Source organism: Biomphalaria glabrata, chromosome 1 (assembly GCF_947242115.1).
Source record: "Biomphalaria glabrata chromosome 1, xgBioGlab47.1, whole genome shotgun sequence".
NCBI classification, from domain to species: Eukaryota; Metazoa; Mollusca; class Gastropoda; family Planorbidae; genus Biomphalaria; species Biomphalaria glabrata.
In genome coordinates, this window is record NC_074711.1 from 75,530,022 (window position 1) to 75,553,064 (window position 23,043).

The 23,043-nt window shown below is 35.9% G+C and overlaps 1 protein-coding gene and 1 long non-coding RNA gene across 2 annotated transcripts in view; both read right to left on the minus strand.

Annotated features, from left to right (window-relative positions):
* Nucleotides 1-249: 249 nt before the first annotated feature.
* Nucleotides 250-23,043, minus strand: part of LOC106072610 (uncharacterized) — a 32,050-nt gene continuing 9,256 nt past the window's right edge. Inside the window, exons 4-14 of the mRNA XM_013233001.2 lie at nucleotides 19,829-20,014; nucleotides 16,247-16,416; nucleotides 14,761-14,920; nucleotides 13,952-14,100; nucleotides 12,440-12,518; nucleotides 10,925-10,990; nucleotides 9,432-9,555; nucleotides 5,975-6,063; nucleotides 3,469-3,627; nucleotides 3,005-3,165; nucleotides 250-2,462 (exon numbers count right to left, since the gene is read on the minus strand). Of these exons, the coding sequence (XP_013088455.2) occupies nucleotides 1,898-2,462; nucleotides 3,005-3,165; nucleotides 3,469-3,627; nucleotides 5,975-6,063; nucleotides 9,432-9,555; nucleotides 10,925-10,990; nucleotides 12,440-12,518; nucleotides 13,952-14,100; nucleotides 14,761-14,920; nucleotides 16,247-16,416; nucleotides 19,829-20,014 (1,908 nt within the window). The 3' untranslated portion in view covers nucleotides 250-1,897. The remainder of the gene's footprint in view (nucleotides 2,463-3,004; nucleotides 3,166-3,468; nucleotides 3,628-5,974; nucleotides 6,064-9,431; nucleotides 9,556-10,924; nucleotides 10,991-12,439; nucleotides 12,519-13,951; nucleotides 14,101-14,760; nucleotides 14,921-16,246; nucleotides 16,417-19,828; nucleotides 20,015-23,043) is intronic.
* Nucleotides 21,096-21,565, minus strand: LOC129923498 (uncharacterized). Its single transcript, XR_008775463.1, has 2 exons — nucleotides 21,414-21,565; nucleotides 21,096-21,316 (listed from the first exon to the last, which is right to left on the minus strand). It is a non-coding gene; the product is annotated as an uncharacterized LOC129923498 (long non-coding RNA).

Sequence of the window (23,043 nt, forward strand, 5' to 3'; positions counted from 1 at the left end):
AAATACAGATTAAACATACATTATAACATGTTTTGTTCAATACTTAGATGACAAAACAAAAGTTCGTTTTAAAAAAAGATGCTACATTCAGTTTCTCAAGTAATAAACAAATAATTTAATAAAATGTAGGACTGATTTTGAAAGGCGTATACACATGGGAACATTAGAATTATGTCCAATTGTTCAAGAACAGTTATCTCCCTCTTTCTACATTTTAGTACATGAATTAAAAAAAAAAAGCAAATCTCCTTTGGTGAGAAATTTTAATTGAACTAGAACTAATTTTTGTTTAGAAATATTATTCTAATGCTAGTAACTTCTACAGGTTGATATATGACTATCTTATTTTGAACCAATTATTCCAATGAAAAGGAGGAACACTCAGCTAAACCGATTAATTTATGCTACAGCTTCTCGGGACGTCACGTTTTGGTGCGAGCCCTTATGATGCAAGAAGTGCTGACGATAATTAAAAGCTCCTCAAAGTTTTTATAATTAACATTTATTTTTTCACTCCCCCCCCCCCCCCCAAGTTATAATAATTATAAAGGTTTAGACTATTTCATGACTATGATTGTTCACACTACTAGCATAATTCACTGCCCCCCCCCCCTGAAATTGTAGGTGAACTGTAGTATTTCATGATTTTTCATCTTTCATTTCCTCTCTGCCCGTGGTTCCATCAAAGGCGTATGCCGCCAACAAGCTTCTTCCAGGCGTCTCGGTTCCCCACATCTTGCCAATCTGCTTGGCATATTCCAAATCTCGGCGTCATGTATTTCTGAGCCGTCCCCTCTGGCTTGTCTAGTGAGGTTGCAGTTGAGGACTTGCCCGGGTATGCTATTCTGCCTCAACGTGGCACTCTGGTGGAAACGATCATTTGAGGAAGTGATTAGGCTAAATGAATTGCTAAACAAACTCCTGTGGGAGTGTCCAAGGGAATGCGAGAGCTTTCCCATTGCACGGAGAGGAGTTCAAAGAGAGTTCCCACGTCCCTGTCGATAATCCATGCACCGTTCCTCAGGGGACCGTTACACTAATGGCAAGACATGCACAGTTAGCTTGGTACAACATAGGAAAATGGCGGAGGTTCCTGGTGTACTCGGCCTTAGGCCATGCATTCTAGTCCATGCGCCCGGAGTGCCAGATATATCAGAAATGCTTTACATAGCCATTGACTTGGATCTCTTCCAGACAGAACGGTTGTTCAGGCAGGCTTACATGCCTAGAGCTCGAAGAGCCTTCAGCTCAGCCCTTTTGACAATCACACGGTGAGGATTTGTGATGTTGGATGCAGGCTTGCGAAGAGTTTATCCTTTCCATGGCCTGTGACTCTGAAGGATATCTACTTCAATAGTCTGCTGCTTAGTTCTTTGCCATAGCTCCTCATTTGTGATCTTGTCCGTGTAATATTTAGTTATAGAAAGAACAAATTGTATGGATTTTTTCTAGCATTTCACTTTGGTTTTGTACACTAATGAAACCCACACGCAATTATGATTTTAAGGGACATGACAGAAATTACAAACTTGAATCCAAAGTATAATAGACAAAAATAACTATTCTTCTTCAGATCAAAATACGTCTCGATACAAAGACACTTAGATATGTGTCATTAGTTTTTTTTAAAGACGTAACGAAATGAATAGATATAAAGTATCAACAACATATAGCGCCAAAATGTCAGGCGCCAAAACGACCGCTGCGTCAAAATGTCGAGTTGACAAGAGTCCTGATTCAACAGCCTCCTATAGATCTACTGCTTTATTAACAAAACTCTGGACCTTGAAAGCTGTTATTGCTGTACAAACACTTGTTAAAAAATATTTTTGACGCTCGTTGAGGACAATCTTAGAATGCGGACTTGAGTATTTTAATTGGCTACTTTTGTTTTGTTTTACCTCCCTTTGATAAAGGCAGTTGCACCTTTTTTACCGACTCCGACTTCTCGTTTAGACTTCAGGTGATATCGACTTCTTATCTCAAATTCCGACTCCAGCCCCACATCCCTGGTCGAATCTTTAGACTGTATGCTATGGTTTGGAAAATGTGATATTTTAAGTTCAGTTCTTGCATTAGAAGGCTTACGTCTAATAATTTCAGTGTCTTTCTTTGTCACGGACTCAAGTTCTTCGTAATAATTACTCTTTCTTCTTCTTCCTATCAAATCTGTCTGACTTCTACTCAATTTGTCATTCGACTCTTCCCCTTGGTTGTCTGAAGTAAAAGTCTCAGTAACTGTGTCTGTTTTGTCTGCAGAAGAAAGGGGGTGTTTGTCACCGTCCAAATCATTGGTGACCTTTTGTTTTCGATTGTCTTTTATTTTAGAGGAATGTTTTCTGTTCTGTATAGGTTGACAATAGTCTGGTCTTTTCACAATGGACTGTACCAAACGTGATTTGAACGAATCCCATTTAAGTTGAATCTTGTAAGAGGTCAAAATATTCTGCTGAGATGGGCTCCTAAAGATATAAAGAATTAAAAACTAAGCAGCTTTATATACTAATTAATTAAATATGAAATTACAATAAAAGCTATTGATGAAGTACCCATTGAAATATCTAGATTTTAAATTAACAAGGGTAGAAAATTCGTTGAATTCTGTGGTCAAAAGTTTCGTGCAACCAGTGCAATAACGTTTGACCAAGAAGCTTAAATATAACCCTTTTATCTTTAAAAGGTGAACTGTGGAAGAATTCTAAATGTCGAACATACAATTTTACTTAACTAGGTTTGAATCTTGTAAAAAATTATTTGGCAACCTTTTCAATCCAAAGTTAATTGTTGATGTTTTACAATGCTCATTTTACTTTGTAGTCAGGTTGTGAAAGACATTGCTAAAATATCACCGATAGGCTTGAAAGGTTAGCATCACAACCTACCTTTGTTTACCCAAGGATTGTCTTATACAAAACTTTTTGTTTACTTGTCAGTGTCTAAGTATTGTCCAATACAAAATCCTTTATTTACTGGCTAGTGAACATGTATTATCCAATTCACTTACCTTTGTTTACTGGCTAGTGTTCGAGTATTGTCCAATGCGGCTGGAGTAGCTTGGTCAAAGAAAGCTGCTTTCTTAATGCGTAGTATCTTTGCTCCACTGCTGACTAGCATTAACGTACTTGCGGACTCAGATTCTGGATTCTCCAACAAGCATGGAAGATCCTGCAAAAATATCAAATCATTTTAGTCACTTCGACAATAAAATCAATTCTCAGATAATTCTAATTTTACATTTTTTTTTGTAAAAACAAAAAATAAGGACAGTATGAGTGGAGTTTCAAGAAAAAAAAAACATATGGTTAATACAATATCTTTTTTACTTATAGATCTACATATTTTATCAAGCAAACAAAAAGATATTCTAATCTAATAGACACTTGTATGGTTCTAGTCGCTTATATAAATATGAAATGTATATCGTTAACCAAGGCACAAGGGAATACACCGCACCTAACAAGTACTCACAAAAATCTCTCCTGACTCGATAACTCCAACGTCAAGAAAGACAACCTCCTTCTTCGATTCCATTTCTTTCTTAATGAGCGACGTAAGTGTGGTGGTCTCATTAAGACCAAGGACGGCCCGCTTCCTTTCCCTGGCATCAGTGTTGTCTAGGTACAGCTTCTGAAAAATGTCATTACAAGACAGACTAAGGTTTATGTAGTGCTGGTATAAACCATAATAATGCAGAGTATTGATAAACTCTTCGAGTGTCTGGAGAACAGTTTTCAATTCATTGAACAGTAGAACAAATATCAATCTATTGGGTAAGAGATTGACTAGTTAAACTACATATACATATTATTCACAGGGTGTTTGGGATGTGTAATTATATTGTTGAAAAATAAAATTTAGTGTTTAAACAATTTGATAGCAAACATTCATTTATCAGTCAATGTTAAGTTTTCTGTATGGCTCTCTATTTCATAAAAAAAATGTCCATGTCTTGGTAATTAAAAGATAAGCTTACTGAATTAAAAACATTATTTAACATAGACAAAAAAAAGTAAGCAATAATTAGGACCACACGACCCAAATATTGTTTTAAAGAAAAATGCAAAAGAATAAATTGCCTTATGTTGATTACCAAGGGCCCCATATCTCAAGAGCGTAGAACCTTTACCAAGGGCCCCATATCTCAAGAACATAGAGCCTTTACCAAGGGCCCCATATCTCAAGAACATAGAGCCTTTACCAAGGGCCCCATATCTCAAGAGCGTAGAACCTTTACCAAGGGCCCCATATCTCAAGAACATAGAGCCTTTACCAAGGGCCCCATATCTCAAGAACATAGAGCCTTTACCAAGGGCCCCATATCTCAAGAACATAGAGCCTTTACCAAGGGCCCCATATCTCAAGAACATAGAGCCTTTACCAAGGGCCCCATATCTCAAGAGCGTAGAGCCTTTACCAAGGGCCCCATATCTCAAGAGCGTAGAGCCTTTACCAAGGGCCCCATATCTCAAGAACATAGAGCCTTTACCAAGGGCCCCATATCTCAAGAGCGTAGAGCCTTTACCAAGGGCCCCATATCTCAAGAACATAGAGCCTTTACCAAGGGCCCATATCTAAAGAGCATAGAGCCTTTACCAAGGGCCCCATATCTCAAGAGCGTAGAGCCTTTACCAAGGGCCCCATATCTCAAGAACATAGAGCCTTTACCAAGGGCCCCATATCTCAAGAGCGTAGAGCCTTTACCAAGGGCCCCATATCTCAAGAGCGTAGAGCCTTTACCAAGGGACCCATATCTCAAGAGCGTAGAGCCTTTACCAAGGGCCCCATATCTCAAGAACATAGAGCCTTTACCAAGGGACCCATATCTCAAGAGCGTAGAGCCTTTACCAAGGGCCCCATATCTCAAGAGCGTAGAGCCTTTACCAAGGGCCCATATCTCAAGAGCGTAGAACCTTTACCAAGGGCCCCATATCTCAAGTGCCTAGAACCTTTACCAAGGGTCCCATATCTCAAGAGCGTAGAGCCTTAGCAAGTCTAAATCCAACACTGTTAACCAATAAATAATTATAATTAAGATTTCAATTGAATCAAGAAATTATTAAGTCTAGTTCAGATAAATCAGTTTCTACTTTAAACCCCGGAGAAAATATCTAGTTCTTGTCTGTTTTTTTTTTTAACTTTTTTATTTCTAATTATTATTGATACGTATAAATATAATTACTGACGGATAGATTAAATGGTGGAAAGAACTAAAAAAATTATTTCTGTATTTCTGTGATGTAAAAACTGATGTATAAAACCCAAAATTTGACAGACCATTTGACAGGCGACCATTACATCTGAATGACAGCAAAAGCAAGGGACTAAATCTATCTGGGAAAGAGACCCGGTGGTTGAGCGGTAAAGCGCTTGGCTTCCGACGCAGTGTCCTTGGTTCAAATCCTTGCGAAGACTGGGATTTTGAATTTCGGTATCTTAAGGGCGCGTCCACCCATCTCTAATGGGTACCAGACATTAGTTGGAGATAAGTAAAAGGCGGTTGGCTGTTGTGATGGCCACATGCCACCCTCGTTAACCGTGGGCCACAGAAACAGATGCCCTATACAATATCTAGCGCAAGGTCTAAAAGGGGGAATTGTAGATCTACTTTTGACTCTGATTTTTGCTGGAACCCACGCACTATGTAAACAAACATTTGTACATATATTTGTAAATATCTTCAGATATTAGTGATTAAACCATAAACCAAGTCTTCCCCCCCCCCCCCATCCCAAAAAAAAATGAAGTTCTTGTTTTGTGATTTGAATGAAATGGCTTGCGCAGATCATATTAAGTGCTCCCGTGGCATTAGATCTTATTTTTAAATTACAGACATTCCTTTATTAACAAAAGATAATAAAGCGTATCAATGTGTCAATCTAGTCGTGCATGCTAATTAGAGACTTAACTAAGTCATTGATTTATCCTGGCTGATTCAGCCAAGCCGTTCCATACAATAAAACTTGCACTAGCATACCTTACTAGTCTGAACGTAATCCAGTCCTAAAGATGTTAGCAAATTCTCTTTCATATCGCCTTCATCTGCAGCATGGCTTCCGTGCTGGTCTGTAACATAGCATGAAACAATTCAAAGTAAACAAATCTAGAATGTGACAACAAATGGGCTGTTTAGCGACGCACTTGCCTTTAATTAATAAAAAAAAAATGATCAGAAGAGAGAATATCATGTTGAGAAAATTAAAAGTGTTTGATAAATAATTAAATATAGATACAGAAAGTGGCGCGGTGGCTGAGCGGTAAAGCGCTGGGCTTCCGAACCGGGGACGGGGTTCGAATCCTGGGATTTTTAATTTCCGGATCTTCGGGCGCCTCTGAGTCCACCCAGCTCTAATGGGTACCTGACATTAGTTAGGGAAAAGTAAAGGCGGTTGGTCATTGTGCTGGCCGCATGACAACGTTGTTAACCGTAGGCCACAGAAACAGATGACCTTTACATTATCTGCCCTATAGACTACAAGGTCTGAAAGGGGAACTTTTTTTTTTTTTACAGAAAGATCAATATATACATATAAATGAGTATATGGCACTTATAAATGTCGATTTCTTTTTCTGTGGCATTCTTATGTATTCTTGAATATCATTCATCAACTAGATCCAGGTTAGCCGATATTTGTTTTTATCCAGTGTTTTATGTACAATTTTAAATAAAGGGAAATAATTAAACAAAATAATATAGGGCATTTCGCCCTATTAAGAAATTTCATCCGCTTTTCAATATTGAATCTCTTGTGGCGTAATATTTTTAGTTCGAATTTCTTTCGGTTTTGCAGTATACCATGTGGGCATCTTTCTGCCTCTATTTTTTATTCCAACAGTAGGCATAGTTTTTTTTTTTTTTTTAGGTTTCAGCAATGTTAATTAAATTGCACTTAATTTATTACTGCAAACACACACACACAATAATTTATTAGAAAAGCATTATCTTTCGGCAGCATTCTGTACCAGGAGATGAAAGAATGGTATATTGAAAAACAAAGAAGAGGACGGTTGAGATAAAAACAAACTAACTCGCCCCCCCCCCTTTCCTAACTTTGCAAACTTATTCTCAACTGACTTTTCCTGTGTCCTTATTGTACAGTGCCATGATAGTCATTTTGGTATCTTTCCAATTTTTTTTTTCAAAATGAAAAAAAAAAAGGAAATATTGATTAACATGGCAACAAAGGCTATCTCATATCATTTATTAGTTGATAACTCATTGTGAATTTTGCAGCAGAAATGTGTTTTTATTCTTGTTGATAATATTTTAATATTTTTGTGTGGACGTAAGCTGAAAAATTCAAGGAAAATTGAAATCAAGTCATAAAACAATCTATTAAATAACTAAAATAAATTAAATTTCAGTCAGATGACAGAGTCTAGTTGTTCAAATTAGTTTCGATCATATTCTATGTCACGTGTCTAAGCTGTATTGAATAGAAACTAAAAAAGAATCTTGCTTTCAATGAAAAATCTAGTAGCTTAGCCCACATAAAATAATTGACTAATAACTAGATCTAGTTTTATACAAGTGTATTCCTTTTCTTTTTTGAATCAGTTGATATTGCTCTTATGTGCAAGTAAGTGTGTAGCTATTTCATCCAATTCGACGAAGACCACTTGTCATTCAGGGAGCGGAAGGCTTGGCTCTGCAGTTTTGTGCCTTTTAAAGAGCTGGTGAGATCAAGATCTATATGACACAGGATGAATCTGCTGCACACTGGTCATGCTATTGCTGGAGTTTGTGTGCATTTTGTTTTTCGAGACTATTCTTCCAGAGAGGCGCCACGATGTTTTATCCTTTGCTCCTCTCACCAGAGGTAAAAAGCTCTCATGGACGCTTTGAAGGTGTCTTAGATCCTTGTTCACATTGAGCTCGTTAGCTGGAAGCAAAAGAAACCTTTTTGGGATGGAGAAGTCATTCACGTGATCCAACCATCTCAATTTAGACTACATCAGGATTGTGTGGATGCCTTGCTGCCCCGCTCCATGTTAGACTTTTGTTTCAGATACAATGTCTTGCCACTTTATGTTCAGGTCATGTGGAGGTTGTTAATTAAGCAGATGTATATTTTCTAGTCACATTTTATGGTTCAGTAGTTTGATAAAAATTCTTATGAGTTTTTTTATAAGTTGAATGCACAATTTTAGATTTGTCTATAGAAGAATTACAAATCAATGTAACCAACAAAACAAGTATCAGCTTTCAGCCATTATGATTCAAAGCATCAGCGTCTGTCACGAATGTCGTAATTAATGAATGCCTTTTGTGAATTGTCTACATCAGACTGACCAGACCTGTTTTTTCTTCAAATAATTAAAACGACCACAGTCAGCCGTGATTAGCAGAAACATTCAGGGATCAAATGTGTTATAAAAATGTTTCACTTATGCACAATTTTGTAGAAAAAGAAAGAAGTACTAAAGTAGTGCTCGCATTTTCCTCTCTTCCCTTTGTGCCAGTAGCCAGAGCAGTCCAGACAATTTCGCTGAATGAAATCTCGCCTGAAATTGTATTAGGAACTTCCCTCTAGAATTGAACTAAGAGTAAAATTCTGTAACACCTAATGGAGTTCATCAGCGTCTCACCTCCCCCCACTCCCCCTAACTTTCATTATCTCTTATTCCAGAATCCCCTCTCCTCTTCTCTCGCCCCTCTCAATCACATTCTCCTCCGAGATCTGACTTCTTAATGGACCCGGGAGATATTGTTCTAAGAAGTAAATCTAATTCGTCAATGTACGTGTCGTGTGTGTGTGTGTGTGCGAGCAAATGATTATTTTAATTAATAAATCTAATAAGTGGGGAAAAAACACAAAACACTATAACTAAAAACAACCAACCAACCCCCCCCCCCCCAAAAAAAAAAACCTAGTAAAATAAAAAAATCGGTGTAGTTCACTTTAAGGGTTGGATGAGTTTCACTTCAACTCCGTTATTTATTAATAATAGGTCTAACAGAACTGACATGACATATTGCTATTTATTATATTAAATCTTTTACTAGGTACATTATGAAGCAAATATCTATAAATAGTGCAAATTGTGGCATTTATAAGCAGCACGAATAGTCTGAGACTTCACTTTCAAAGTTCACATTATATCTTGTTACTGGAAGGTTCATTGTTTTAACATTAAACTTTTGTTTTCTTTTTTGACAGAGATTCTTTAGAGCTCAACTATACTAAATAAGACTATTAACCATATATGGATCTCAATCCCGACCCTTAAACTAAACTTTTTCTTAATGATAAACTTGAGCATGACTCTTACCCTAAACCTAACCCTTGCGCAATGCTTTAAACTAAGCATCGTACTAAGCACAAATGACAACGGGCAAGTTGTACTCACTGCGTGACACACAAAAGGCGCGTTCATAACAGTCTACAAGTCATCCTAATTTCTATTATAGCGAGTGTTTTTTATCTATATACCTGTAGCAGCTGCCAGAAGCTGTAGAATTTCCTCCGACAACACAACATCCGACTGTTTTCTTTTGTCTGAGCCTTCATTTGGAGGAGCATCTAAGGACACACATCTTATGATACGACACTTACCCTGCAAAGACGTTTTTGATGGTTTGTGTAATTTGTGCATTTTTATGTCAGGATTAATGTGGGTGTGAAAAATTGTGCATGTGTTGTAATATGTAGGGCGAGAGGTGTGTGTGTGTGGGGGGGGGGATGGTGGTTGAGTGTGTGAGTGTACAAGTATTTGTGTGTGATAATGTTGATGTGTGTATGCGATTTGTAGTTGTGTGGTGTGTAGATGTGTGTGGTTGATTGGATGGAAGAAATGAAAGTAATTTGTTATTGTAATTATAATTGTTATTTTATAGAAAGCTTATCTTAATTTTCAAATTCAAATGTAGGGTTTTATTAGTTATAAAAAAAACTGCCACTAAAACCTATTCATGATGCCATTACAACAACTTCAAATTTTCTTTTTATAATAACTTGTTTAGTCACACATTTTCCCCTACAAAGTCAATTTTGTTAAAAATTGCTAACATTGTACATTTTACTCAAAAAATAAAAATCGAATACAGAACAAGAATAACAACTGCAATGAGCTTCTAGCCTTTCATTGAGGTAAGTACACAGTATTCTGGTGGAATAATTATGGCGCAGTTGTTTTAGTGCGACAGGTTCTGATGATAATTTATAAAACAAATCTTTTATAATAAACATTGTTTTTACACTATACTATAGTAGGCTATATATACTATACATTCTCCTCTTCCATCTCCCCACGAAAAAAAAAGCACTATAGATGGCTGCTTGGTCGTGTGGAATGTGCTCAGGACATGTCGTTTGAACATTGCCTCCCCCGCCATCCTGTGGGCTGTTAGGGTTAATTTTAATAATGTAGTAATCTTCAATCCAGATAACACATATAAATTATGAAATGTTAGATTCCTAGCTGGGACCATAATGTTGACATTCTTACCCCATCCCCATAAAATGTTGGGAAGCTGTGCGAAACAGGATAACATTCATCAGTTTTCTCTTATTTTTAGTTGGAGCTACTTTAAATGAATCATTTACGTGTGCATTGCAGCAGCATCGATTTTTTTCTTTCATTGTTTCAATTTGTTTTAGGACACTATAAAACTCCCACACACACATTATAATGTTAGTGATGTAAGAATAATTACACAACAAACTTAAACCTAGTGGACAAAAATAACTTTTGTTCTTAACATGAAAAATATGTTTAAAACACAAACACAGAAAACATATATGGGCCTATGCATCATTCTTTTTAAAGACATAATCAAATGAACATATATGATGTGACTAAAACATTTTGCGTTAAAACGTCCCATTCCGAAACGTCCATCGCACCACAACAACTGCGCCAAAACGTCTCGCTTCGATTGAGATAAGATAATTTCATAAAATAATATTTCTGCATCGCAACTCACCTCCATACATGCGTAGATCCAGTCTTCAATACAACTGTTAGCAACAATAACTTTATTAATTTTGTACTGAAATAAAAATAATCCATTCTTAACACAGAAAGTGCAGAGTATTCCAACATCTACGATTTATTTTCTAAGTCTTTAAACCTCGATGCCAAGTTGTTTCAGGATGTCTTAACATTATTTTCTAAATACATGTTGGCTCTAAGCACACATTCACCCCAAATACATAATATGTAAGTACACTTCCACCACCAATACATATATGTAAGTACACTTCCACCACCAATACATAACATGTAAGTACACTTCCACCACCAATACATAACATGTAAGTACACTTCCACCACCAATACATAACATGTAAGTACACTTCCACCACCAATACATAACATGTAAGTACACTTCCACCACCAATACATAACATGTAAGTACACATCCACCACCAATACATAACATGTAAGTACACTTCCACCACCAATACATAACATGTAAGTACACTTCCACCACCAATACATAACATGTAAGTACACCTTCAATACATTTACGCACACTCCCACTATCAAAACTAAACATTTAGTTGTAAGTCACATGAAACTTACATACTGCTGTTAGTATCTTTATTTTGTTAAACACATACTATTTAACTATTGGAACCATTGTGTTGATTTTGAAAGTTCAAACAGACCCATTATTATTGATTGAGATTTCAAACGTATCTCAATTTATATTATTAATTTACGTTTATAGTGGAGTCTTATCAGATCTGTATTCATTTTTTTAAAAGTACCGTTCATATTATTCAAGATTCATAGTATTTCAAATATGATTCAAATAGTTTTTTTCCCTTCCTTTTTTTTCCTAAAAAATATTATACACACAAATGCATAAAAACAAATAAGCCTACATCAAGGGAGAAAACCAACACTACGAGGTTATTGTAGATGTTATTACGGAAAATGAAATTAGAGACCGGAGATGAATCCAGTGAGGAAGATCTATTTCAGCAAGATTGTGTTGTTTTTTCACTCAAATTCAAATTAAAATTCTCAACAAACTAAAAAAAAATAAATAATTCACTTTATTGCACCGGTCAGTCATAGAATAATTCCATTGACTTATGCGTGGACATAAAGAAAAAAAGAATTTAGCATTCTAAAACCATTAATATACAATCCCGGGATGCAGAGTAGTTAAGAAAAAGAACAAGAACTATAATGAGGAGGCATGGGGTGGAGAGAGAGAGAGAGGGAGAGAGAGAGAGAGAGAGAGATGGAGAGAGAGAGAGAGAGAGGGACAGAGAGAGAGATTGTTATGATGAGGATGCATACTTATATAGATAAGCAGATTTAGAAAATATTAATTTACATCTGATTTTCTCCTCTAAGTCACACAACCACAACCACACCACCTATTTTGTAGGACTACAAATGTTAGTACTAAAATATTTGTATCAAACTAAACTACTGATTGCAACTACAGTGATGATAGACATTCTCAAAGAAATGCTTTTACCTCTTGTATTTGAGCATTCATACAAAGTGAGTGTAGAGCTTCTGGACTCCAGAAACTGGACGAGAACAGATCCAGAGTGCTGTAGAATGAAAACATGCAATAAACCATGAAGTTCAAAGAGGTAATTTGAAGAGTTAATAAATTAACAAACCTTTTGAGCACACACATTGAATTCCTACTATTAACTCACAATTTCGATATGTTTAAAGTAACAAAAAAGAGAATAATTTGTTGTGACAACTTTTCACTATCTGCCAAATGTGGAGAGAAAGGAAAAGGTTTGAACCTGGGGCTAGCTACTTCATCCTGAAAGCTACAATTGAGGGAAACTATGACCATAATGATAATATAATATGTGACGAGGACGGCCGATTTTCGATGACGGCGTTAGACCGAATTTGACATGAATTCCAGGAATAAGTGGCATTGTCATCAGCGGTCTTAGGACAGACGACTCCATAACGTTAGACTGAAAAGTGTTATTGTAGAGAGCTAGATTTTGTTTAGAATACCATTTTATATTATTACTAAAGTCTACTACATTGAATTCATTTTATCTCAAGTTGAATTTGTTTATATTGTAATAAAAGTGATTTCAAGTTGTATAAGTTAAGTTATAATACGTCTACAGCGGTTTAGTTGTCTACCAGCAGTTTGGTGCTACAAGCCAACCACCGGCAATAACACCGACACGAACAAAAAAAGTCCAATAGGGAATCGAAGCGTCTGTGGGTCCCATTATTTCGTTGACCAGCGTCACATCGAATTTGGAACTGTGCCCGTTGGTTCTAGAACGCGTATTCTTCTGACTTGTAGTGATGTGCTTAGGTCGTTACGTAAAGTTCACATCACTTATATGTGCATATAGGACAGTACAGTGATCGTTTAAATACACAGAGTAAAGTTTCAGACATTAAGTTTATTCATACATAAAAATGATAAAATAAAATTATGTTTGCATGAACTCCAGCCATAGGTGCTGGGTATATATATATATAGTAGCTCATAAAATAGTATACTAACACAAAAGCATGATGAATATTATAATTCAACAGCAATCATAAGATACTATCCTCAAATATACAATACTTAGAAAATACCACAAGGCGTATATTAAACATGCGTCTACTCTCTATCTAGTAAGATCAAATAACAACTGCCCAATGCATTCATTTCACTTCCTTTCTAAAAGTTCAAAGGTTATCTCGTGATTTGCCACAGATTAAAGTTAGTAACCAAATGTCACAACATGCCACAAAGAGGCTGTGATAACCAGTAGGAAGGATTTCTCCAAACAGACAAGCGTGGAACGGCAGCTCTTCACTCCAAGTCGTAGTCGTAAGACCAATTTTCTATTGGACCATGGGGGTTGCGTTGGAAAAAACAACAACAAACAAACTATTCAATTCAGAGTGTGTTACGACCTATGGCACATGAATCAGATTAAAATATTCGATATTTTGATTTCAGTGTCACGCAGACGATTAGAAAATGTTCTGTGTATTCACTTACCTAATGAAATTTTGTTTTTCCTGTAGTTCCTTCTCGAAAATTTTCGGACACACGCTGGCGAAGACATCTTTGTCAACTACTAACAGCTCGCACTTTTCTCTGACAGAGATGGTCGCTGTCCTTCGGATGTCTTGTAGCAGAGCCAACTCCTAGTATGTGAATTCATGGTTTTTAACTCCTAATACAGATCACATGGGTACGGTGGTTTTATAGTATAGTATCTCTTAATTGTGATAAAGATAATGAATCATATACTAATGACTCAAAAAAAACAACTGTGTATAATGTATTGCATTAACAGGTGGGCTTTATAAACAATCATTCATTAGTTTAACAAAAAAAAATACATAAAATTATTTACTACAATTTATTTACAGGCTAAAACTAAAACAAAATAAATGTTATAGAAAAATAAGATTTATTTCATGTATATACCACAATAAATATGTAAGTTATAAAGTATATTTTCCCCTATTGGCCTAACGAGCAGATGAGGTAAAGAAGAGGATGTTATAGTGATGTTATGAAGATGCCATTTGTTACTACTTGCTAAATATTTAAATATCGTCTGGTTAATTGATGCTATTTAAAGCTGCAAGGAACGAGTGTACAACCCATTTCACCAATAAAAACTGCCCCCAACTGATCTGCCAGTTAAGCAATTGTACTTATCTTTAATTTCAGCAAACAGAATTTAAACAAAACATACTTTACCCTGTTATGGATGGTGATTACTTTATTAGTACAAGCGTTGTTTAGATAAAAAGTATTTATACAGTCCACTTGCATGATTACTAAGTACTACTTGCCCCAAAGGAATCGCCTCTGCACAGTAAGGCAACAGTTCTCATAAACCTATTACCATCCACAGTGACGTCTTCTGAGTTGACAAACACGGAACCAGAGTAAATGAAGTAAAAGTTGATGCCTACATGCCCACTTTTGAGAACCACTCTTCCTTCTTCAACCCTGTATTTAGATAAGTTGCAATACACTCTCATGGGATCTATCAATATTTAGTCATCATTCAATGTCATCAATTATATCACATATATCAGTCCTGATATTCTTTTATCTTTTGATCTTTTCTATAATCGATAAATCGTCTTGGTACTTAATTATTAAGTCGTAAATAGTTATGGTCGATTTAGCTACCAGTTATTTAAAAAAAAAATTAAAATGTGAATCAATAAATTCAACAATTTATCTAATGATGAATAAACGAATTTAATGTGATGTAATTCCCAACATTATAAAATCACTATAAGCTTATATTGAAACAAGTATTGTTGGGAACCATTGCTCTGTAGTATATCAATTCAAAGCTATTTATTTTTAATCTGTACTATACAATATATTCTATAGTCATGAAAATGTTCTCGGGATGTAAAAGTTCTTTTAACCAATAGTTCTAAATAGCCATAGAAATAGTGCACCTGGTAAAGACGAAAAACCATAGAACATGAAATCAATTCTTATTTTATGTTCAAATAATAAAAGTATACATTCATTGTCTCTTTTGTCAATCTGATCGAATCCGCAAAATTCGTGGTAATAACGCGAGGCTATATCACCTTAGCTATCCAGCCACAATACCATAAATGATCACACATTTTATTGAGTCTTTGACCAACTTCCACCTTCCTTAGTGTCACGTACTAATAAGTGTCTAGCAGGATCAGTGGATAAGTTTCATGCATGTAAAGTTTACTTTTTGTAAATCTATTATCTGGTATCTCCGACGAGATGTTATACGTCTTCATAGTTTCATAAGTGAAATCGGAAATCCGATAACCCAAACCTCAATGTATGCTGGGATACCTTATTTAGTTAATGAATTAACAGTTTTCCTCTTTACCAAATCAAACAATTTAGTTCTGCAAGGTGAAATTATCAAAATACTGAGCACATTATTAACTCACAATATAAGTTTATTTCAATAATAGATTCACAAAAGTAGACTCAACATGAAGCTTGAAACTTGTTGACTTATCCGGCTTATTGTCTTCTCTTATATATATATATATATACCTCCTAGAATTAGCTTTTCTAATGAATCCAGCTTATTTTTAAACCACTTTGCATTTTTTTGTAGTTATTTTGGAAAATTACAGTTGTTTCTAGAAATGTACACATGCTATTTGTTGTTTATACAATAAAAAAACAACAACTTTCAACTTGACCCAATGACCCTTAATTACTACGTGACTTTTAGCTATAAATAGTAATGGACTAAGAAGTGTCATGTCCCCACATCGTGAGATGATTGAATCAAAGACAAATAAAGAATCGAACCTCTCCAGTGTGAACGCCCTGCATAACGACATCTGCATTTCTTCCGTGAACTTGTCGAAGCTTCTCAATCCTCTGAGCAGAGCGTGCAGACGTCTGCAGTGCTGCTCAGTGCGTTCTTCCGGCGGTAAGTTAAATATGCTTAACGCCCAGTCCGGTACATGAGTACTGACCTGAACACAGAGAACAATGCATGATTATATTATGTAATCTAATAATGTATGAATCACTAAATCTTATTAGTAATGGAGATTAAGATATAATAATATTAATAATAATAATCTTTGTTATCCTTGAGGTTATTTTATAATTTACAATTGCAATTTTACAATCGTGCATTACAAAATGCAATACATGATTAGAGCAAACATTTGCACAACGGCACACAAGATATACGTCCATACCTCAGTTTCTCTTTAACATGACATGCGAAATTTACATCAGTAAGTGACAGTTTGTTCAACGATTTAATTGCTAAAAGAACAAAAGAGTTTTTGTATCAATTTGTTTTTATCAGTGTCTTCTATCTTCTTTGTGATGGTCAAATGTTAAAATCATGAAGAAGAGGGTTTTAGATGACACAGTGACAGCGCTGGTTTTAAATAATTTTTAGATCTGTAAAAAGAACATAAAAGAAACAATCTGAAGTCCAAATCTTAGTACAAGAGTACAAGAACACTCTCTGCACAGCTTATCAGATATAAGAACGCACTTGGTGCAAAAAAACAATAATTAAAAACTTTTTTTTTCAAGGATAATTAAAAACGCTTCCTCTTCCCTTCTTGAACAAGGAACCGTAATCAACGGGTTGCCTTTGTCCGACTGTAAGTCCAAGGAACAAGATCACTAAAAAAAAAATTTATTCTGGTGTTGGAGAGAAAAACGTACTCTGAAAACTGTCTCTTAAAGTGTACGTGATCAGACCATCTGAGATCTGCTTGATAGAGACGAGCTCTCAGAGGATCAATTGTCCTTAATGCAATCTAATCCCCGTCTCTGTGTGCAATAAATCAGACGTTGCTGTAATATTTCACTCCTTATAGAAAACATTCTACTACGGGGAGCAAAGCTTTGCGGGCGTCAAGCCATTGTTCTAGCCTTCCTTTACAAGCGACCGATACAACAGGAAACATGAATACAATCCCAAGGGGCGAGAACTCGGTGTCGGCAGCGAGGGAGCTCTTTTGAATTGAAATTAGATTACACTTCTTCAAGAAAGAAAAAACAAACATGTCTATGTAATCTTAAAGCGAGATATTGATTTCCCCTCCCCCCCTCCCTTTTTTTTACTTATAGTCCCATCAAAACATAATGGCGTTGATTGAAGCTCATAATAGGTACAGTCATAAATCGGCAATTGATATTCTTACTGTGAGGTCTCCTAATCAGCCACACAACGATGATAAATTCTTTACAATATTTATAGAACACGAAAGTACAAAGTGGTTGTATCAGAATTACACAGTTAAATAGTATAGCTAAAACTTATAGAATGTTAAATAAGCTTATAGAATGTTAAATATTACAAAAGTAAAAAGCAATGTTCCCCATTCCGACCTCGCGGTCTAGTATCTATAGTCTATAGGGTAGATGATGTAAAGATCGTCTGTTTCGATTGCCAACGGTTAGCGAGGGTGTCATGTGGCAAGAACGAGTATGACCAACCGCCTTTACTTACCACAACTAAAGTTAGGTGCCCATTAGAGTTGGGTGGACTCAGGGGCGTTCTAAAAAATTCCGAAATTCAAAATCCTATTTTTCATTACGAGGAAAGCGCAAACAGTGACACCCTAGTACAACTTGGCACCACACTTTCATGCAGGTCCACAGAGCAGGTGGGAAGAGGCTTCAGACATTGCCAGTGACAGATTTTCGTGGAAGCAAACCCGGGACATCTCGGCTCGAAAACCAAGCGCTTTACCATTCAGCAATAATGCACATGTTAAGCTTTATTATTATTATTATAACTGTCAAGTATTATAACTAACACGTATGTTAAGTATTATAGCTAACCCTTATAAGTAAGTTAACAATCAAACAAAAACCATACACGAGTTTATTATCGGAGTAGATAACAGCTTTTAAAAGAGATAAAAAAGATAACAAGGAGACTACCACTTATCCGATTAGCAACAGCTTAAAAGACTAGCGCCAACTCACACCCACAAGTTGTATCTTTGAACGGACATGTTTGACATTAGCCGGACATATAAAAAAAATAAAGTTCTCATATATTGTTTACTCGGTTGCCATGGTAGCTGCCACCATTTCTCTCTTTCTTTTTTTTTTTGCATTTAAATTTAAAATCTACTCGCCTTACACTTTTTTCCCCCGGAAACACCGAAGGTTTTGTTCAATGCGCTGGAAAGACTGTTTATAGGATTTCCAGTTACGTATAGGTGTAGACTAATTTCTGCTGTTTATATTTTGCTTTAAATGTCAACAATGCAAACGCCATGACACATTTGATGAAATGTTTTTAATTCAATGAAAAACTTTTTAAATTTCACAATTAATAATTAATCATTATTATTGACGTGGTTGTGGTTTATTTTTACTTCTGAATGAATCATCAAACTAGGACTGGCGTAGAGGACGAAAAGACAATGAAGATAGACATCCCGGCGGACAAGGACATTCATCTACGTACTCGAAGTCAATGTTGGACAAGGACACATTCATCTACGTACTCGAAGTCAATGTTGGACAAGGACATTCATCTACGTACTCTAAGTCAATGTTGGACAAGGACATTCATCTACGTACTCTAAGTCAATGTTGGACAAGGAAAAGTAGATTTCAAGATCAAGTGTCAACATGTTGGAACCTTTCAAACTTTGTTGTCACTTTTTCGAATAAACATTTCTTATTTCAAAGTACGCAGTAACATAATTTGTTTTCAAGTACGCAGCAACATATCTTTTTTAAAGTAAAAAGTAAAATATCTTACTTTAAAGTACGCAGTAACATATCTTACTTAAAAGTACTCAGTAACATACCTCTCTTAAAAATATGCAGCAACATACCATACTTTACAGTATGCAGTAACATACCTTATTTAAAAGTACGCAGTACATTATCTTATTTAAAATTACGCAGTAACATATCGTACTTTATGGTAATCAGTAACATATCTTGCTAAAAAGTACGAAGTAATATGCCTTACTTAAAAGTACGCAGTAACATGCCTTACTTAAAGTACGCAGAAACATACCTTACTTAAAGTGCTCAGTAATATCCCTTACTTAAAGTGCTCAGTAACAACCCTTACTTAAAGTGCTCAGTAACTTACCTTACTTAAAGTGCTCGGTAACATACCATACTTAAAGTGCTCAGTAACATCCCTTACTTAAAGTGCTCAGTAACATCCCTTACTTAAAGTACTCTGTAACATCCCTTACTTCAAAGTACTCAGTAACATCCCTTAATTAAAGTGCTCAGTAACATACTTTACTTCAAAGTGCCCAGTAACATCCCTTAATTAAAGTGCTCGGTAAGATCCCATACTTAAAGTGCTCAGTAACATCCCTTACTTAAAGTACTCAGTAACATCCCTTACTTCAAAGTACTCAGTATTTTGCTCACCCTGTCCCTTGAATAGAGATGTTTATTGAAGGCCAGACTCTCGTCGTGGTTCTCCGAGTAAACAGCCATCCACTGCAGCTCGGTGGCTGACCGCTGGGTAGTGCTGCACGTGTTGCTCGTGATGTCCTGCATGATACGCCGGAAGTAGATAGCCAGCCTGCCAACTTGTCGAAACTTGGCCAAAAGCTGTGGAATACATTCACTTTAGACTAAGACAAGACCAAGACAAGACAAAGACAAGACTAAGACAAGACAAGACAAGACTAAGACAAGACTAAGACAAGACCAAGACAAGACTAAGACTAAGACTAAGACTAAGACAAGACTAAGACAAGACCAAGTTAAGACAAAGACAAGACTAAGACAAGACTAAGACAAAGACAAGCTAAAACAAGATTTAAAAAATAAAATATAGAGCAGACTTAAGACAAGTGTAGACACATCTATGATAAGATTAATTTTCATTTCTTCTTCTTCTTCATCGTTCTCATTGTTATGTTGGAGTGTTCATATGACTAGACCAATACATTAGATGAACTGCGCAGTGGTTTCCAAATCAGGGAGCTCTCCATATAGTTTTCTTTCTATTGAGGTGATTTGGGGCCAATGTCTTATACGGGCCTCTTGGTAGAGAGAGCAGTTTTGGAGGACGTGGTCGGCATTTTCTTTTCTTTTCATTAATATGCTTTATTTTCATTGACTTTTACAAAGTAAAAAAGTATTTCAAATAATGAACTGTATTCGTGAGTAAGCCTGAGTGAGTGTGTGTGTGTGCGTATATATCTGTGTGTGTGACAACATATTCATGAGCTTACTTTGATGTTGACGGTCTACAATAGTTGTCTATTGTTTCTAGAAGGCTACAACAAGTTAATTATGTTACACCCTTTTCCAAGGTTAGGGGCACCTGAAATCTTTGGGCCCATTGTTAACTGTGAATTTATGTGCAAAGCTGGGCACTAGGAAGCTTATAGAGTTGGATTTCTTCCATACCTTCACTTTTGATTCCCACTTCTATTGTGACAGGAACCTTATCTACTTCATAGTTTACCAGTTCAGAAGATCACAGGAACAGTCTCAAATAATAGTCTATACTGTGAGAGTTACAATCTTTAATCCGGTGGCACTATGGGAATATTTTTCATTTTCCCGACAGGCTAGTTTTTAAAGCACTGTCAGGGTTATGTTAAGGCCTTAGCTCGTTTGCCCGGGCCCCTGACATTTAACCAGGCACCTTCGTGCTTACAATAAATAAATGACTCACTGGTAACAATGTAAATATTTAATGATATAAATATAAGTATGATGACAAACTAATGGAGTAATGACATTGAATTTGGAACATTTTAATGCTTTGAATTTATTAATTAAATAATAATTCTACCCCTTGCTGTCCCACAACGTACACATTAATGTTCGAAAACACAACACACTCTGACACTGCTGTCTTTAGTCACCAGCGTAGACTTCCAATCCCAAGCTAACTCCCTGTAAAGACAAAGTAAAGACAAACTAGAAAGGTCTAGTAGACTATCACTATGGCATCGAAACAACTGCGAAACGCAGTTATGCCTTAGATACTCACCCTAAACAGGGGAACACAGAAGAATCTCAACAAACGTTACACCAGCAGAACAAAAACACTCCATTAACTTACAAGCAAGGCAACAAAAAGAAAGTGCGTTCAAAAATAGTGCACTTAATACACATTGGTGCTAGAATGCCATAATCTACGCACCGACAAGCACAAACCGCAATAATCAAATAAATCTTGCTGCATTGTTCCTTACATGAAACTACAAGCAGCAGGGCTCCTCCATTTATTTTTGCTCTTGTTTCTCTTTCAAATCAATGTTAACAAATAGCACACTTTTGTTAATTTCTGTTATCATAGTATTTAAAAAAAAAAACAGTTGACCCTTAAAACGCGTGTGGTAGTTTAGCCCCTAATCATCAGAATTGTAATTCCATTTTTATGCCCTTTTTGTTAAACAGCTCAGCACTTTAAGGGTTTAAAAAAAAAGCAAGATTTTAAAAATATTAACACAACTATAAACAAAACAGGAAATTACTTTGGGATAAGACCCAATAAAAACACTACTCATTTCTTTTAAATTAACCCACAACAATTCTAAGAGCAGACGTCTCCTGCCGCCATTGTTTATTCCGTGTTCCTTACTTGCGCTCCAAGTAAACAGGAAACGGAGCAGACGACACTCTGAAGCCAGAAAATGTTTGAAAGATTAGCACAGATTTCCGTACTGAGAAACAGTCTTTAAATCTTCCCCCCCCCCCTTAAGAAATGAGATAAAACGATCGCTGATAAAAACATCACACAATTCAATTGTTAGTTCTTTGTTTCAGATTTTCTCTTTCTTTTGATTTCATTCCAATTTGTATTGCCGCGAACTTTTGTAAACGTTTCTTTACCAACTCCCTGTCTTTGTAATGGCATAGACAAATCTAAGCAAATACCTTTAACCTGTAAACTGGGAGGAAAATGCAGACTTAAAATCTAACAGTATTGACTTTAAAAATAGTGCAAAAGTTACTATAGTTAATGTTTCAATTAACGGTTAAGTTTACTAATCTAAACTTAAGTTTTGTTGTTTGACATGTTTCGGATTGGTCACGTGATGTTTCTGCATTCTTATAACTTGTCAAATTCAATGAATTTCAAGACTTCTACTTTCTATTCCAACCAAATCTTTGGGTATTTCCTCATGTAGATATTATTCATTGAAGAGTTTAATAAATTAATATTCAGGAACATTTTACGCATCATCTTCTTAGTCTAGTAGATGTAGGCCCTATATAACATATGCAGAACCACGAGTCTTTCTTGAAAAAGACGGGGGGATGTGACGGGGTAATAAATGTTTCCTTATTTGAAAATCTAACAATCACTAGTGACTCCTGTATACGTTGTTTAAAGAAAGTATCTTTTAAACACAAACACAAACACAAACAAAACGTTGGTGAAAAAACACTTTAGGTCATCTACTCTCCTGACTTGTTCACTTTGAAAAACTTTGGTAGGAGCTTCCTAGCCACTTTTGTCAACTATCTTTTTTTATAAAGCATATATCAACTCCCTCTGTCTGGTACAACTCTTGTACACGTCATTTCTCCCACTTCATATTCTCGGATCAAGTTAAAACGTTGCATAATTTTCAATTTTCGATGACAACACACGAATCATTTAATTAAAAAAA